Source organism: Bos mutus, chromosome 1 (assembly GCF_027580195.1).
Source record: "Bos mutus isolate GX-2022 chromosome 1, NWIPB_WYAK_1.1, whole genome shotgun sequence".
Lineage (NCBI taxonomy): Eukaryota > Metazoa > Chordata > Mammalia > Artiodactyla > Bovidae > Bos > Bos mutus.
Genome location: NC_091617.1, coordinates 53,186,392 through 53,204,924, shown reverse-complemented (window position 1 = coordinate 53,204,924; position 18,533 = coordinate 53,186,392). Strand labels below are relative to the sequence as shown.

General features: G+C 42.6%; 1 protein-coding gene and 1 pseudogene across 1 annotated transcript; both read left to right on the top strand.

Annotated features, from left to right (window-relative positions):
- The first annotated feature begins 7,537 nt into the window (after positions 1 to 7,537).
- DPPA4 (developmental pluripotency associated 4) lies at positions 7,538 to 16,504 on the top strand. The gene is made up of 7 exons (XM_070372990.1): positions 7,538 to 7,558; positions 9,393 to 9,543; positions 10,636 to 10,805; positions 10,892 to 10,942; positions 11,062 to 11,341; positions 14,557 to 14,752; positions 16,474 to 16,504. The coding sequence occupies exons 1-7, from the start codon at positions 7,538 to 7,540 to the stop codon at positions 16,502 to 16,504; spliced, it is 900 nt and encodes a 299-aa protein (XP_070229091.1).
- Positions 16,505 to 16,806: 302 nt separating this feature from the next.
- Positions 16,807 to 18,250, top strand: LOC102271005 (poly(A) polymerase alpha-like; annotated as a pseudogene).
- The last annotated feature ends 283 nt before the right edge of the window (positions 18,251 to 18,533 follow it).

Here is an 18,533-nt window from a genome sequence, read left to right as displayed (position 1 = left end):
AAATGGAAACAGTGACAGACTTTATTTTCTTGGGCTCCAAATCACTGCAGATGGTGACTGAAGCCATGAAATTAAAAGATGCTTGCTTCTTGGGGTAAGGCTATATGACCAACCTAGACAGCATATCAAAAAGCAGAGATATCACTTTGCTGACAAAGGTCCGTATAGTCAAAGCTACGGTTTTCCCAGTAGTCAAGTACAGATGTGAAAATTGGACCAAAAAGAAGGGTGAGCACCAAGGAACTGATGCTTCTGAACTGTGGTGCTGGAGAAGATTCTTGAGAGTCCCTTGGACTGCAAGGAGATCAAATCAGTCAATCATAAAGGAAATCAACTCTCAATATTCATTGAAAGGACTGATGCTGAAGCTGGAACTCCAGTACTTTGGTCACCTGATGCAAAGAGCCAACTCATTTTAAAAGACCTTGATGTTGGGAAAGATTGAAGGGAGGAGGAGAAGGGGGCAGCAGAGGATAAGACAGTTGGATGGCATCACAGACTCAATGGACAAAAGTTTGAGCAAAATCTAGGAGATGGTAGGGGACAAGGAGGCCTGGCACACTGCTGTCCATGGGGTTGCAAAGAGCCAGACATGACCGAACAACTACACAGCAACAGCAATAGACATGTACTGGGCTTTCCCAGTGGCTCAGCCATAAAGAATCTGCCTGCAATGCAGGAGATACAGATGACTTAGGTTCCATCCCTGTGTTGGGAAGATCCCCTGGAGGAGGGTATGGCAACCCACTCCAGTATTCTTGCCTGGGAAATCCCATGGACAGAGGAGTCTGGTGGGCTACACAGTACATAGTCTCACAAAGAGTTGGACACGATTGAAGTGACTGAGCATAGTCAGGTACTAGATGAACATTTTCAAGTCACCAAAACAATACAAGGTTACAAACTCACAAAAGAAAGTGCATAAAGAGGATCAGTTGCAATGTATTTCTGGAAATTTCTAGATCTACTATCAATATGCTGAAAGCTCTTAGTAGTTCAGTTCAGGGCTCTAATAGGCATAATTTCTATCTATGTCACTGAGCACATCCTGTAAATCTTTTGCTCCTGCAGAGTGAACAGGCCAGCTCTCCTATGAGTTCTTGAAGTGTTAGCATTGTGATTAAATAGATTCTGGGGAGCAAAAAAACGTTTTATGTCCATCTTCATCCCCGTATTTTTCCATCAGAACTTTAGAACAGCTCAGAAAAATGTCCATCCATCACTTCTCATTATGTTTTTCTCCATGATAGCAAATGCTTCAATGTATCAAAGGCAGGTAGTGCTCCATCGATGTCTTCACACCTCGGGGTTGATGTTAGAGGGGAGAAGAAAGAAACCTGTGTTCAAAACCAATACACACTGAATTCTAGAGATGCTTCAACTCAGTATCATATTTGAGAAGGGAAACACTCAGGGATAAGGAAATTGCACAGTTGTAATTTTCAACCGTAACACAGCATCAGCTACCCACCTTCCTTTGAGATACTTAGATGAAAGGCAGGCTTATCTGAATGCAAAATGTTATTACCTATCTTCTCTTTGAGGTTGCAGTTATTTAGTAATCATTCTCATTTAAGTTACTCTTCCTGTTCTATGCATGATTATGCTTTTAGCTCAGGAGGAAAGCAATTTTTATAAAAGCCACTGTATTTCAGAGCTGGGTAACATTTAAAGTCAAAGAGAGTGAATTATATTTAAAAGTAGTTAAGGCTTCTGAGAAAAAATGCATACATGCCACAGAATTAAATTAAGTCTGCTTTTATACAAAATATCACTCCTAAATTCCTTGGGACAGTTGCCGAGGTTAAAAAAAAAATTCATGTAGCCATACTTCCTATTCCCTGTGTCACTAGAACTCTAGAACTGAAAGGACTCCAGGGGACACCATTCAGGCCTATGTCTCCTGGAGGTGGACAGCACAGCCTTCTATAGTAAGCCTTGTGTGGAGGATGGTTTAGAAAGGGGAGACTGAATAAAGATAAGGAGAGCAAAAAGGAGGCTATACAGTGCTTCAGGGGAGAAGAAATGAAATCCTGAGCACAATGGTAGCTGGGAGGATGAAGATGAGGAGTAGCAGCACTGTGAAACATTGAGGAGATGGACCCAACAGGACTTGGTGGGGAATAAGGAGGAGGAATAGGGATTTGTCTCTCACACCAGAAACTGGAGGAATGGTCTCATTACCGAGTCCAAGTTCACACTACTCACCGCACAACACACCAATAAACTGAGAGACGAGTTGTTGGGACAAGGAATAGTGACGTTATTTGAAAAATCAGCAGACTGAGAGACTGGTGAATTCCTGCTCCAAAGAGCCATCTTGCCTGAGTTAGGCTTCCGGGTGTTCCCTGGCAGTCCAGTAGTTAAGACTCTGCACTTCCACTGCAGGAGGTATGGGTTCGATCCTTGGTCCGGGAACTAAGATCCCTCACACCCCTCACAGTGTGAATTCCAGTCTCTTTTATGCTAAAAGGGGAGGGAGTAAAGTCAGTCATTACCTGCTCAGCCTCCAGAGGGGAAGTGTTAATTTCTGCCTCTCTGCATTCATTCATAGGTGGGCCTGTTTAGGATGTTTCCTGTGAGCTTACACAAAGGTATTTTAGCTTAAGGGTCATTACCTAGAGCTGGGTTCCCAGAGATGTGCCATCATGTATAATTTAAGCTTACGGGCAGCACCCTTTTAGTGACTAATTTTTAGTAGACTACAACAGGTTCTTCCCTATCATAGTTTTAGTCACCATATCTGGTCCAAATCTTTGTACTCTCCTTCCTTTGCTTTGAAGAAGGTCACTGTATCTAGGTGAGTTTGTATGATCACGAAGACTACTGTGGAACCAGGTATTACCCTGCTTTCAGTTGAAATTGGTTCATTAAGGCCTGTAGGCTCACCGTTGCCACTCTTCCCCAGTAACATACAAAGACTTGGTAAATCAACACTCATCAATCTACAAACACTATCACTTGGCTTGGTGAAGAACAGCCTTTGGGAAACATTAGTATCCTCCACAGCACTGATGAATCTCTAGAGTATTGATGGATAAAATTTATTTTGGCTTCAAAAAGCATTTGAAGATGTCCTCAGTAACATATTTTAAATAAACCAGGGGGACTTTCCTGGCTGTCCATTTAGTTAAGAACCTACACTTCCACTGTAGGGGGCACAGGTTCCATCCTTGGTCAGGGAACTAAGATCCCATATGCCACACACTGTCGGGGGGGGGGTGGCGGGAAGAAATAACCAGGTACACAGAACTGCCAGGGTAAAAGTACATAGTACAGGCTTTGACCTTCACACAGGAGCTACAGAGAAAGGATGTGAATTGAAGCTGGAATAAAGCTCAGGGGGCTCTTGCCAAGCCCTGTGGCCTCACTCAGAGCTGCATCAGCCTGGAGAAAGTGGCAACTTTTTTCTTAATTGGCCCACCTGAGTGGCTGCTTTTTGCAATTTGTCAGCCCCAAAGCGTTATCAATTTCAGATGTATACTAAATTTCAAAGTAATTTCACAATGACTTTGGCATTTAGTATCTACAGAAAGATCAGAAGCTAGAAACCTAATAAGCAAGTAATGATTCTCCTGGAGCAGTTAACTGGAAGGAGAGAAGGGAAGCTGGGAAGGGGAAGCAAAGGAGAACACACTAGATGTGATTGTCAAGAACGCTATTGTTTTGTGCAAACGTTTCAGAATTTGTGAATCACCTAAAATTTGTACAACTGTGGAGTTCCCTCTTTAAGAAAAATGATATAAAATTATGAATGCACAACTGCTAGAGCCTTCACAGGAACTGGGATGAGCCAGTGCAAGTCAAGTACCTAGAACCTAAACTTTAGTGGCTTCCTGGTAAATCTGCCCCAATTAGCATGTCCTGTCCTTTAAAGTGGATATCAAAGAAAACTAGATATGTAATTCATGCCACTATGTTTGCTTATATTTGGGGAACTTCTACTGTAAAGAAAGAACCTAAACTACCTTCTTTTTCAGTTCAGCTCAGTTCAGTTCGGTCCCTCAGTCATGTCCGACTCTTTGCAACCCCATGAACTGCAGCACGCCAGGCCTCCCTGTCCATCGCCAACTCCCGGAGTTCACTCAAACTCATGTCCATTGAGTCGGTGATGCCATCTAACCATCTCCTCCTCTGTCATCCCCTTCTCCTCCTGCCTTCAATCTTTCCCAAAATTAGGGTCTTTTCAAGTGAGTCAGCACTTCACATCAGGTTAGCCAAAATACTGGAGTTTCAGCTTTAACATCAGTCCTTCCAATGAACACCCATGACCAATTTCCCTTAGGATGGACCAGGTGGATCTCCTTGTAGTCCAAGGGACTCTCAAGAGTCTTCTCCAACACCACAGTTCAAAAGCATCAATTCTTCTGTACTCAGCTTTCTTTATAGTCCAACTCTCACATCCATACATACCACTGGGAAAACCATAGCCTTGACTAGACAGACCTTTGTTGGCAAAGTAATGTCTCTGCTTTTTAATATGCTGTCTAGGTTGGTCATAATTTTCCTTGTGCCTAACAAATGAAGGAAGGAAGACAGGGAGGAAGGAAGTTGGGATGGAGATTATAAAGAGACAGATTTTTTTTTTTCCACTTCATGATATCAGCTCTACCAGCTACCTCCAATTTTTTCCTTACAAAAGATTTATTTACTTTTGTCTGTGCTCCGTCTTCATCGCTGCACGCAGGCTTTCTCTAGTTGTGGTGAGGGGGGCGACTCTTTGTTGTGGTGCACGGGCTTCCCATTGCAGTGGCTTCTCTTATGGTTCTAGGCGAGGGCTCGGTAGTTGTGGCTCAGGGACTTGGCTGCATCATGGCATGTGGAATCTTCCTGGATCAGAGATGAGACCAGTGTCCCCTGCATTTTCAGGAGGATTTCTGTCTCCTGTGCCACCAGGAAAGTCCCCAGTTTTTCCCTTTTTTAACCAAAGTTACTAACAAACCTGATGGCCTACTTTACTGTCTAGATTTATTTCTAAATGACTAGCCTGTTTCTTAAAATAAAATAACCCCATAAAGAGCAATAATTTCCCACTATGAGAGATACTATTTAAAAGGTAGATTGTCATAAATTGTGTCAAAATTGAATAATTAAACTGGTAAAAATCATTCTGGATATGAATTGAATTACATGTAATTTTAAATGAGGCTTCCCTGTGGCTCAGCACTAAAGAATCCACCTGCCAAGCAGGAGATTCAGGTTCCATTCCTGGGTCAGGAATATCTCCTGGAGAATGGAATGGCAACCTGCTCCAGTATTCTTGCCTGGGAAATCCCATGGAGAAAGGAGCCCAGCAGGCTACAGCCTACAGTGTCCCAAAGAGTGAAACACGACTTAGTGACTCAACAACAACAATAAATCTTAAATAAGCCTAACTTTGAATAGACCATTTCTGTGAATACACAGTGCAGAGAGATTCAAACAAGTTCTCCAACCAGCCTCCACAGTCACACCTCCCACAAAATCTCTATCTCATCAAATGTGAAATGGTGGTTGTGTATGATATAATCCTGTTTTGTCTTCTGTTTATGCAGATTAATGACTTTTTAAGATTCATTGCCTCCAGGTAAACTACTATAGGCTTCATTAACTCAGCTTACTTTATTCAATCAAAATTTGGGGAGGAAGAGAAAATACAAAAACAAAGAGAAAAGAAAACCTGGCAGAAATATTCAGGTCTCTCTGTCTTCCGTTTCAACACATCTCCACTTCTTTCTCCTCACTGCAGTTGAGAGATTGTTCTTTTATTTTCTTTAATTAAATTAAATTAAAAAAATTTTTTGGCTGCACCAGGTCTTTGTTGCTTGTTGTTTGGGCTTTCTCTGGTTGTAGTGAGCAGGGGCAACTCTCCAATCACAGAGCACAGGCTTCTCTTGTTGCAGTGCACAGCCTCTAGAGTGGGGGCTGAATAGTTGTGTTTCACAGGCTTACTTCCCCCGTGGCAGGTGGAATCTTCCTGGACAGGGGACTGAATCTGTGTCCTTCATATTGATAGGCAGATTCTTATCCACTGTACAACCAGGGATGTCCTAGAGAAATCTTTAAAATAACGCTCATCAGAGCCCACCCGCTCCCATTCATCCCCACCACCATTTTAATTTTTTGTTAACTTTCTATTGCTTTTAGCCCACATATGAAAAGGCCACACTGTCCAGACTCAGTTTACACTTTCCTCCTCAGAACAGGGTTGGGCTGGTCCCTCCCCACCTTCCTGTATTCAGTTAGGTAAGCTCATCTGGTCCTTCAGATCTACTTTCCTGAGTTTCTTAATGAAATCTAAACCCCTATTACAGGCTGCCAAATGCTCCTCCTTTTCAAGCATCATAATTGAATGTCTATTTGCTTGGATTATATATATGTAATATATATATTATGTATATAATATATATTAATATGAGAAAGTTATTTGGCTTTTTGCTTCATTCAAGAACTCAGTAGTATTAATTTTAATTATGATCAAAAATTTTAACTTATTTTAATCCTCCTTATTGTAGGACATAAGATATCCTTTTTTTTTTTTTTTTTAGTGGTTGGTGAATTCTTTCAGAATTGTGTTTCCCCCAAATAGTGGTTGGCCTAAGAATTTCTAAATTATAATTTCAACACACACTCCATTTATTAACACACAAATTACAGACTGTATCTTGCCCAGGATTAGGTATCTCCTACTTTAGAACTCAGAAACATTACCTTCAGTTACACTGGGAAAATGAAGATGATTCAATCAAGTACTTCAGAGTTACTCACTCAGTTGTGTCTGACTCTTTGCAACCCCAGGGACTATAGTCCACCAGGTTCCTCTGTCCATGGGATTCTCCAGGCAAAAATGCTGGAGTGGGTTGCCATTTCCTTCTCCGGGGGATCTTCCCGACCCAGGAATCTAACCTCGGGTCTCCCGCATTGTGGGCAGATTGTTTATCATCTGAGCCACCAGGGAAGCCCACTTTAAGTATAAACCTTGAGTAGTAAATGTATACTGTTGTTTAGTAGCTAGTGAAGTGAGTGAAGTCGCTCAGTTGTGTCCAGCTCTTTGCGAGCCCGTGGACTGTAGCCCACCAGGCTCCTCTGTATATGGGATTCTCCAGGCAAGAATACTGGAATGGGTTACCCATTTCCTTCTCCAGCGGATCTTCCCGACCCAGGGATCGAACCCGGGTCTCCCGCATTGGAGGCAGACGCTTTAAACTCTGAGCCGAGTCCAACTCCTAGAGTTGGAATTCTAAGTGTTCCCTTGGAATTTTTCTGAAGGAGCTTTCAACTTCCCAAAGTCTCCGGAACCACACCCTCAATGATAATGTTAAAAAAACTCACAGGAAAGGGCTTCGAATGTATTCATTCATACAATAGTCACTCATGAATAAGAAAGCAGGCAAGCTTAGCTTTCACATGTTATGGGGGAGGGACAGAGGGGAGGAGAAAAAGGAAAGTGCTTATGGGTGGCGGAAGGAGGAGGAGACTTTTAAAAGAGCAATCTTGGGCCGGAGCCATTTCAGAAGTAAGGAGAGTCTTCATTTTATCAGCCTTGACCTTTCTGAGCATGGAGAGCAGAAACAAGGAGGTAAGTACAATCTGAATGGGTTTGCTTTTGTCTGTCTTTGTGAATCATTGTCGGGCACACTTACTGTCTCTTTTGAGAAGAAAAGAAGGTGCCTTAAGAATTGGAATTCTAAAAGTTTCCTTAGAATTCCCTCACTTCTTTTTGAGGGGAAAAGAAGGTGCCTTGATTCTTAAATTAAGAATTTCCTTCTCTTGTTAAAAAAAAGAAACTCCTTGATATGATCGTTGCCTGGTGTATTGGATGAGATCCTTTAGTTTCCCTTCTATAGACACAGGTTCGAAACCAAAGTCGCTGGATCTGCATTCACTGTTTCCCTGAGTCTTTAGGACCAAGGGACAGTCAGAAACCAGACATACAGAGGAGCACTGCAGACAGCAATTAAAGTTGGAGAGGCTGTGGGGCTTGTCTAGAAAAATTGAGCTACTCTGCCAGAGAAACTTGAGCATTCTCCAGCTCTCTTTCCCAGAACCAGGTCATTTTTGCCCTCCCAATTTTAATTAAGACTTTTGTAAGCAGATAATTTTCTGGCGGTCCAGTGGTTAAGACTCAGCATCTTTCTTGGGGCCAGGGTTTGATCCTTGGTTGGGGAACTAAGATCCCACTAACCTCTTGGTGTGGCCAAAAAAAACCCTTCTGTGTAGCCCCAAAGTTAATCATTTGTGTAAAGGCTACGCAAATGTGAGATTTGAGTATGAATGTAAACCTGCTATAGAGATGTAAAGATGCCATACAAATGTTAATTTGTCCCATACTTCCATTTTTGAGGTGACAGGATTTAGATTTGGGAACAAAATTTGGATTTTTAATAATGATTTGTGGTTTAATTTCTATCTTAAATGCTTACCTGTGTGCCCTTAGTTATGTAACCTCTGAGCCTCAACTTCTGCATCTGAAAATTGAAAGAAAAAAAAGGAGTGTTGTCCTGTGGAACAATACCAGATAGAAGGTATAGACTCAATAGATGTTAGTTTCTTTGTATCAAACAGTTTTATCCCTACTGTTCTCTTGTTTCTTTTGAATTAACCAGTATTTCTTACAACAAAAGGGAAAGGAATTCTACCCTCATAATCAAATGGAGTAACAGGTATGGATCAAAGCACACAAGCGAATATAAACCTACATCAAGTGGTAGGAATGAGTCAGTTGATTTGTATTGGTCTATAAAGTAAAAGTTATTAGATGAACTTAAAACACCTAAAGTGAGCTTATGAAAGAGGATTAAAGTTTAAGGATATGAATATAAGGGATGGTGGTGTGTGTAGAGTTGAGTGATAGCCCTTCCGGCAGAGTAAATAGGTTGGAAAGGAGTTTTGTGACAGTAGCTTGGAGCAATAGTACAGGGAGAGGTTTATCTGGTAGAGGTCAAGGAGGGGAATAGGGGGAAAAAACCTTCCAGGTGAGGGAGAATGGATATGATGAGAGATCTTAGGGTTTTCTCCAAAGCAGAGGCTAGTTTCTTCTATGTCTTTTGTTTTATATTTTCTTTCTTTTTGGGGGGAGGGAGCTGTGCTGATTGGCTTGCAGAATCTTAGTTCCCCCACTCCCCAACCAGGGATTGAACTTGGACCCTTGGCAGTGAAAGCACAGAGTCCTAACCACTGGACAGCCATGGAATCCCCCTTTTCTCGTACTTTCAAATCAGCCTTCCATTTCCCCATCATTGCTTCCCTTTCTTATAAACCTGAGTATTAAGATGATGTCCAGAAGGGATTCCACATCGCTAACACTGTTCAGTGATTGTCTTGGTGCCTTGGACGTGAGGTATCTGAAGTCAGGCAGTGGATACAGTGGGTCGGACCCCAAAACAATGACTGGCTGGTTCCTCTGTCCCCAGAACAACTCCACAGAGAAATCTGAAGAACGTATGAGTTGCAGACTTACATCAGTAGAAGCTGAAAAGGGACAGGGAACTTCTGGTGAAGCAGAGATAGCAAAAAATTCAGCAAAGGGAGCCAAAAGAAAAAGAGATACAAAAAATAGCACAGGTAAGAGAGCTACAGTTCCTCAAATCGTGTTTCGTTGGGTCTGAAAAAGGAGGAAAGAAATTTTCATCCTGTATTCTGTAAATCCTACACTTCGAAAGCCTAGCTTAAGTCTCACCTCTTGGTTCTGAGCATTGTTTCTCCTACTCTGCTGCTGGGAGATAAGGAGCTCAATGTGTAGTGATCTGAGTACAGATGGGTATAAATTTGAAATCCCACCCTTGAAGCTTCACTTTATGGTAAGTTGGGTCAAGGTCAGGGTGGAGGGTCAGTTGTAATTTACTCAGAATAATTAGGTAAACCACCTACACTTTGTGTCACTATAGCTGTGACTGTTCTGGAGGGGTGTCCTTCGAATCCGTGAATGGTAAGAGTATGTGAGGTGCATCAGGAAACCGGAGCGCTGCCCTGGCTGGGGTGGGCTGCAAGAGTTATGGGTCCTAGTAGTTGTGTAGCATTGCTGAGTGGTTTATTTTGTCTTGTGGTGAGAGGGCAAGGTATCATTGAGTATTTATGACCTCAGTTCTAAAAACTTCTATTATTCCCTCAGGAATTGGAAGTGCACTCTCTAGGTCAACCTCTAGAGAACTGTAGTCTCTAGGTCAACCTCTTCAGAGTCTGTGGCTTATTGCTCTCACAAAAGAGCAAGTGTGTGTGAGTAGTGGGGAGTTTTAGGAAGTAAGAAAACTGAGGGATTCAGAAATATTGTCAGTCTTAGGTTTGAGGTTCTGTCCCTTGGAGTTTGCGGCTTTCCAGGTGGCTCAGTGGTAAAGAGTCTGCCTGCCAATGCAGGAGATGAGGGTTTGATCCCTGGGTCAGGAAGATCCCCTGGAGGAGGAAACGGCAACCCACTCCAGTATTCTTGCCTGGGAAATCCCATGGACAGAGGACCCTGGCGAGCTACAGTCCATGGGGCCACAAAAGAGTCAGACATGACTGCACACGCACACCCTTGGAGGTTAGGTAGTCTTTTGGGAATCATTGAATTGCACAGTGGGGATTAGACTACTGAGAACTAAAAGTGATTGTACTTTTGACATTCGAAAGGTCCACGTTAAAGTTAATTATTGCTCGTTCTATCCCATTCCCCTTCAGCTTGCCGTCCAGGAGACATGTCACAGCGTTGTGACTGTGTGAAACCTCCGAAGACACCGACGCAGATCCCCATCCCCCCTCTACCTGCTGTCCTGCCGCCTGTCAACCTGGTCCATAGGGACGTCATTCGTGCTTGGTGCCAGCAGTTAAAACTGAGCACCAAAGGCCCGGTGAGAGTCCAGAGTGGGAATGAGGCTCTTGGGAGGAAGACCATGAACCTTAGTCTGATTATTCACTCACTCTTCTCTTGTCTTAGAAACTAGATGGATATAAACGACTCTGTGAATATGCTTACCCTCATCAAAAAGTGAGTAATTTGTAGGGAATGTGGCTCAGGAGAAGATTTAGTTCTCATCCTAATTACTTATTTTAGCATCAAAAGGTGAGTAGAAGAATAGCCTTTCATCTTTTAAATCCTCTTTGTAGAACATTCCTGCCACAGCACAGGAGGCCAGGATCCTGTCACTATCGAAAAGGATAAAGATAGAAAAGGGGGAACTACCACTGGAATGCTCTGTTGAGAGAACGTCTTCTGAAGGGGCTGCTCCTCCTGCACGGGGGCCGCCTGCCCTTGAGGGAGCTCCTCCGCCTCTTGAGGCAGTTGTATCAACTTCTGCCCCCGACTCGGAAGCTGTGTTTGCCGCCTGGAGCAGAATGACAGCCAGGGCCGTGAAGACGGAGTCAGTGCGATCGCAAGAAACTTGTGGTGAGCTCATTATTAAAATATATATATTTATATATTTCTTTGCGGTTACACTGGGTCGTCATTGCTGAACATGGGCTTTCTCCAGTCACAGGGACTGGGCAGTACTCTTGGTTGCAGTGGGTGGGCTTCTCATTGCAGAGCCTTCTCTTGCGGGGCACAGGCTTCTAGGCGAGCCAGCTTCAGTAGTTACAGCACTCGGACTCAGGAGTTGTGGCACCCAGGCTTAGTTGCTCCACGGCATGTAAAATCTTCCCGTACCAAGGATACAACCAGTGTCCCCTGCATTGGCAGGCAGGTTCCTACCCACGGTGCCACCAGGGAAGTCCCAGTAAGCTCATTTTAAGAACAGGTTCTGGCTTAGGTGGGAAAAGAAGCTTAATTGATATTAGCCACTGACTAACTTCAGAATATTATCAATATCACCTGAAGGCATGGTGATTCCTTACACCCAGCCACAGATTTTTCTGATTCAGGTCTTGATAGGTCCTGATTCAGGTCTTGATAGGAATTTACATTTCCAACAATTTCCCAGGCACTGCTAATCTGGGGACCACACTTTGAGAAACACTGTTCTAAATTAATGAAGTCATCAGAAGAAGACAGCAATCTGGCTTAATTTTTTTCCCCCTTTAAAGAATTACAAAAGTAAAAGCAGGCTCTAAAATCAATTGCCTGAGCTAAAGCCCTGTATCTCTAGTTCCCAGGTTGCTCTGGGTAAAGTAGGTTAATAATAATATACCTATTTCATGATGTTTTGGTAAGAGTTACAGGAATAGAATTCAGTTCAGTTTAGTCGCTCAGTCATGTCCGACTCTTTGCGACTCCACAGACTGCAGCACGCCAGGCCTCCCTGACCATCATCAACTCCCAGAGTTTACTCAAACTCATGCCTATTGAGTCGGTGATGCCATTCAACCATCTCATCCTCTGTCAGCCCCTTCTCCTGCCTTCAATCTTTCCTAGCATCGGGATTTTTTCAAATGAGTCAGCTCTTAGCATCAGGTAGCCAAAGTATTGGAGTTCAGCCTCAACATCAGTCCTTTCAATGAACACTCAGTACTGATTTCCCTTAGGATGGACTGGTTGGATCTCCTTGCAGTCCAAGGGACTCTCAAGAGTCTTCTCCAACACCACAGTTCAAAAGCATCAATTCTTCGGCGCTCAGCCTTCTTCACAGTCCAACTCTCACATCCATACATGACTACTGGAAAAACCATAGCCTTGAATAGATGGACCTTTGTTGGCAAAGTAATATCTCTGCTTTTAAATGGAGAGTGAAAAATTGGCTTAAAGCTCAACATTCAGAAAATGAAGATCATGGCATCCGGTCCCATCACTTCATGGGAAATAGATGGGGAAACAGTGGAGACAGTGTCAGACTATTTTTCTGGGCTCCAAAATCACTGCAAATGGTGACTGCAGCCATGAAATTAAAAGACACTTACTCCTTGGAAGGAAAGTAAGTTATAACCAACCTAGATAGCATATTCAAAAGCAGAGACATGACTTTGCCAACAAAGGTCCAGCTAGTCAAGGCTGTGGTTTTTCCTGTGGTCATGTATGGATGTGAGAGTTGGACTGTGAAGAAGGCTGAGTGCCGAAGAATTGATGCTTTTGAACTGTGGTGTTGGAGAAGACTCTTGAGAGTCCCTTGGACTGCAAGGAGATCCAACCAGTCCATTCTAAAGGAGATCAGCCCTGGGATTTCTTTGGAAGGAATGATGCTAAAGCTGAAACTCCAGTACTTTGGCCACCTCATGCGAAGAGTTGACTCATTGGAAAAGACTCTGATGGGAAAGAGGGATTGGGGGCAGGAGGAGAAGGGGACCACAGAGGATGAGATGGCTGGATGGCATCACTGACTCGATGGACATGAGTCTGAGTGAACTCCGGGAGTTGGTGATGGACAGGGAGGCCTGGCATGCTGCGATTCATGGGGTCGAAAAGAGTCGGACATGACTGAGTGACTGATCTGATCTGATCTAGGTTGGTCATAACTTTCCTTCCAAGGAATAAGCATGTTTTAATTTCATGGCTGCAGTCTCCATCTACAGTGATTTTGGAGCCCAAAAAGTAAAGTCAGCCACTGTTTCCACTGTTTCTCCATCTATTTCCCATGAAGTGATGGGACCGGATACCATGATCTTAGTTTTCTGAATGTTGAGCTTTAAGCCAACTTTTTCACTCTCCTCTTTCACTTTCATCAAGAGGCTCTTGTATCAAGGAGATAAAATTAATGAAGACCATGTACTGGTTAGCCATTACAATGTCTGTTGAGACCCTTATCCCCTGGTGACCTCCCTTGCCCCTCAGGAGCAAAGCCTGGAACCATATCCTGCCCACTGTCTTTTGCACACAGTGGGGTGTTATTCCAGGACTTTGCTTCAGATGTGTAAGATACCCCTCTCCATTAAACAAAAAAAAATTTTTTAAGATATGAGACCCCTGAACTGGGCCTTCCCAGACCTAATCTGGCTTAATGTTTCTATTGAAGGAAACCAGAATGAATGCTTTTGCCATAAAAATCTTGAGCTGAAGGCAATTAAGAAGCAGCAAACCCAGAAAAGGCTCTCCTTTTCTAGCCTAAACGCAGGATATCTATGTTCTTTTTGCTGGAGACAGATTTATCCAGAGTAACCTGCAAACATACCTCATCCATTAGTTTCCTCTCCTATATTTACCTTCCCACTGTTTGCCACCCGTGGGAGCCTAAAACTGCTTCCCTTTGTCCTGTCATTTCTTTACAAATGTATTATTCTTTGTCGGAAGGTGTTATATAAGATGGAATATTCTAAGCTGCCATTTTGAGCTAGTTTTTGCTTTTTTTCCCTGAACTGTGTGTGCTGCATGAATTCATCAACTGTTTTTCCCTTGTTAATGTTTTTGTTAGGATCCCAGATGGGCAGAGGTAAGATTTGACCCCGCCCCTACCCCGGAACACACTGTCATCTACCCACTTGCCTCTATACATCCAACTGTATTATTTGTTTCTTTAAAAAAAAAAAAATTAACAGGAAATTCTTAATTTCTTTTAAAAAATTGAATGTTTTTACATAATTTTCTAAGAGGAACAGAGTGGAATAAGTAGGTGTTCAGTGTTAGTATCTGAGAGCTGGCACTTGAGAAAGACAGTTGAACCAAAGGCCATGGTGCAGATGCAAACATTAGGACTGGGTCTTGCTGTGCTCATACTTGCCTCTCTTTTCCTTCTCCAGAGGTCCAGTGGTGTGTGGTCCACGGGAGAAGTCTCCCAGCTAACACAGAAGGCTGGGTTCGTTTACAGTTTCACGCTGGGCAGGCCTGGGTGCCTGGAAAACGAAGGAGGGTGTCTGCATTCTTCCTGATACCGTCTGGTGACTTTCCACCCCCACACCTGGAGGACAATATGCTGTGCCCTGAGTGTGTACACAGGTAATTACCTGGTACTTTTCTACACACTGAATGTGGGCATCCGGTTTTTAGCTGGAGGGAGAAAAGAGATACATATTTATCTTAATTAGCCCTGCATTTCAAGCACAAGTTGTCAGTAAAGAGTTTCACAGAAATTCTCGCTAGGAAAGTATATTCCTAGGAAAAAGGACATTTTTATGTCAAGGCTTAATGCATCTACCTGGAGACCCATAACTTTGAGTCAGTAACCACTGTATAATTACTATATCCCAGGCCAATGTACTACACAGAAATAATGACTAGCAAAAACGTCCTTCATTTAAGTGGCCTACAGTATAATGGGGATAACTGCTATGTAAACAACTGTATCACCATGTGATGATTGTGATCAAACACGAAGTTTCTTAATTTAAAGGAAGAATTATCTAGATGTAAAGGAGGATGTAAGGTCATTTTTCAGTATAGGGACCAATGCCAAGGTTGTGAAAGGACTTAGGATAAAGAAATTGCCAGTAGTGACAGAATGTCATGGAAAATAAGCTTCAGACCATCCCTGGATGATGGGCCACTGAAAAGTTTTAAGCAAGTAAATGAACTGAGGCTTATACTTCTGAAGAGAGTAGGATACAAGATCTATTAGAAAAATCATGTGGGATAATTCAGTTTCTCATGTTTAAAGGGCCTAGCACCTTCTATAGGTGCCAAAGAAGAAACCTGGCTACTAGATAATTATTTGGTAATTATACTTAAACACTAATAAGGGTAAGAGCTGCATTGGGGCTGAAGACAGCTTCAAGGAACAGCAGTGTCATATCAAATGAAGCTGAAGAAGATACAGATAACATAATAGATTGGAGAATATTGAAAGCAGTAGAGAATGTAGATGATTTGGTGTGGGTTGAATAAGGGGAGGAGAGAAGTAGAGGCTACAATCGGAAGTATTTTCTGAAAGGCACAAATGGGGGAGTAGCAGGATGCTCAAAGGAAACTGTCGTGTTTTCTGCTGAAGAGGGCAAAGTGTGCTTCTGGGCTTAGCTTAGGAGAGGGGCCTATGGAGGAGGAGGATAACAAGAGATCCATCCTTCTGGATAGAGGGGCTGATTCAGCCCAGACTTGGTTCCCAGGGATCCATCTCCTCACCCCACAGTTGTGTAGAAAACCATTCTGGGCTTCATCCCAAGTTCTCTGTTGGTCTGCTGGGGGCCCACATTTGGTATCATCATGATTGAACGCCGGAGGTCTAGGGCAGTTGGAAAACTGAAGCCTCAGGTGGTGGGGGGAAGAGTCTCCAGCTAGACTCTCCCCATCCACAGCCAGAAGTGCCAGCCTTCAGGCCCCAGCACAAATACCATGTCCCACAGGAGGAAGTATGTGAGTGTGCACTACTCATCTTTTCCCATTTCAGCTATCCTCTTTCCTGCCACAATCTTTTGTCAAGCAAGTTGAATACAATGGAGATCACTTTGGGTAGCCTTTTAGTTACATTCTTGGGCCACTGGGCAAATGGTTTAAGTTCCCTGTGGGGCCTCTCCTGCCCATGAGCTGCACAGGACAAGAACATATTAGAGAATAATATAACTTGAATATTGTCATTCCTTGATGACATGGCCACATGCTTTCCACACATGGTCCTAAAGTTTAAGGGAGATTTTATTGGGATTTCGTGGTGGGTTTCTTGGTTCTTTTCAAGAATTTAACTTGCTATTTCCTCTCAATTCTAAAACATTTCATTTACTTTATAGGAATAAAGTATTAACAAAAAGCCTGCAGTGAGATCATAATGCCAGTAAAAGTGTACAGCTATGATTATAATTAATGATAGAGAAGTGACTACAATCAACTCCACGGTGACTTTAGACAGCTGAACTCTGGGCCGCTCCACTCTCTATGCTTCCTGCTCCCGGAGTGCACAGCCTGCTTAGAAGGCTGCATCAAAAAGAAAGCCTGTGAACTTATGGGAAACAGAAGCAGAAGTGACTGTCTCTCCAAAGATGCCCAGCCCTAAGGGAGCAGAGGATAGAGATGGGGACATTTTAAAAATACTAAGTTACTGAGTGGAATTAATTTGCTTGAAAATGCCTCAGGTAAATCTCTACATTGAACAAAATGGGTCTTATAGGCAACAGTTGAAATTTTAGTCATCTGGTTAAGGTATTCAACTTTATCGTCACCAGGCATGGTACAAGCAAAAATGTGTTTCCTGACATGATACAATGTATCACTGACAATATTCTTGCCCCAAAGAATCTATTCACAAGGAAGTAATCAGTCCTGATTATGCCTCTTGTCTCAGCGTAATTAGGTGAGCTTACCATCATTTGGGTGTCAGCTACTTAGATGCATCCATCCATATGTAAATATTCACAACCTATGCACTTAAGTTGTCTGTATTTTATGTATATGTGAGTTATATATAATTTTTAAGTGTTCCAGATTGAATGATACATTATAGTGCCTCTAGTAAAAGGCAACTAGAAAATTTTAAACTTAAAACTTTTATTTTAAAATAAAATACTCTAGGCCAGAGCAGGAGTGAGGTTGGACCAGGGCTGAGGCAGCCAAGGCCCCTCCTTCCCACATCAGTGGATCCTGCCCAGAGTATGCCTGGCTGCCGTTGCAGGCAAGCGGGGTGGAGTATGACTGGGCAGTGCCGCCGCTGAGACAAAGCTGTTTCCAGTTACAAAGCAGGGATCACAGCAAACACCCGCCACAGAAGCACTATGGCATTGCTTCTCCCTTCTGCTTAGCAGCCCCCAAGGAGACTAACTGCCTACTTACACAGAAACTAGTGGAGACTCTGAAGCCCTTTGGGATTTTTGAAGAGAAAGAGGAACTTCAGTGCAGGATTTTAATTTTGGGAAGATTAACCTGGTAAAAGACTGGATACGAGAAATCAGTGAAAGCAATAATCTTCCACAATCTCTAATTGAACATGCTGATGGGAAAATGTTTACCTCTGGATCTTACAGATTAGGTGTACATACAAAAAACTGCCAATATTGATGCATTGTGTGTTGCACCAAGACATGTTGATTGAAGTGACTTTTTCACCTCATTCTATGATAAGTTGAAATTACAGGGAGAAGTAAAAGATTTAAGAGCTGTTGAAGAGGCATTTGTACCAAGTTACCAAACTGTTTGATGGAATAGAGATTGATATTTTGTTTGCAAGATTAGCACTGCAGACTATTCCAGGAAATTTGGACTTAAAACATGACAGTCTGCTTAAAAATTTAGATATGTATAAGAAGTCTTAATGATTGCAGGGTTCTGATTTTATTGCAAATCAATGAAATGGTTTTACGAGATGTTTTACATCTAGTATCAAACATTGACAACTTCAGGTTAACCCTGAGGGCTATCAAACTGTGGGCCAAATGCCACAAAATCTACTCCAATATATTAGGTTTCTTCAGTGTTATCTCCTGGGATATGCTCATAGCAGGAACTTGTCAGCTTTGTCCAAATGTGATAGCATCAACTCTTGTACATAAATTTTTCTTGGTATTTTCTAAATGATATGTGTTTAGATTATATTAAAATAAAGTTGATTATAGACTCTGAAAAATAAAATACTCCATTGTGTATGTGAAACGATCCTTCTGAAATATGTTGGATCATAACAATGCTCAAAACCCTCTCTTGGATCCTGTTGATTCAGAGGGAAAACCAAAGTCCTTGTAATGACTTCCAAGGCCTTCCTAAAGTGCCTTATACCCCATGCCCCCTTTTCCATAATACTTATCTCCTCTAATTTATAATTTGTGTGTCTTCCCCAACAGTATAAAAAGATTTGTCAATT

Coding starts and splice junctions, on each gene's coding strand:
- DPPA4 (XM_070372990.1), top strand. CDS start 7,538: ATGGAGAGCAGAAACAAGGAG. Junction 7,559..9,392: donor TGGAGAGCAGAAACAAGGAG/GTAAGTACAATC, acceptor CTCTGTCCCCAG/AACAACTCCACAGAGAAATC. Junction 14,753..16,473: donor TGCCCTGAGTGTGTACACAG/GTAATTACCTGG, acceptor TTTACTTTATAG/GAATAAAGTATTAACAAAAA.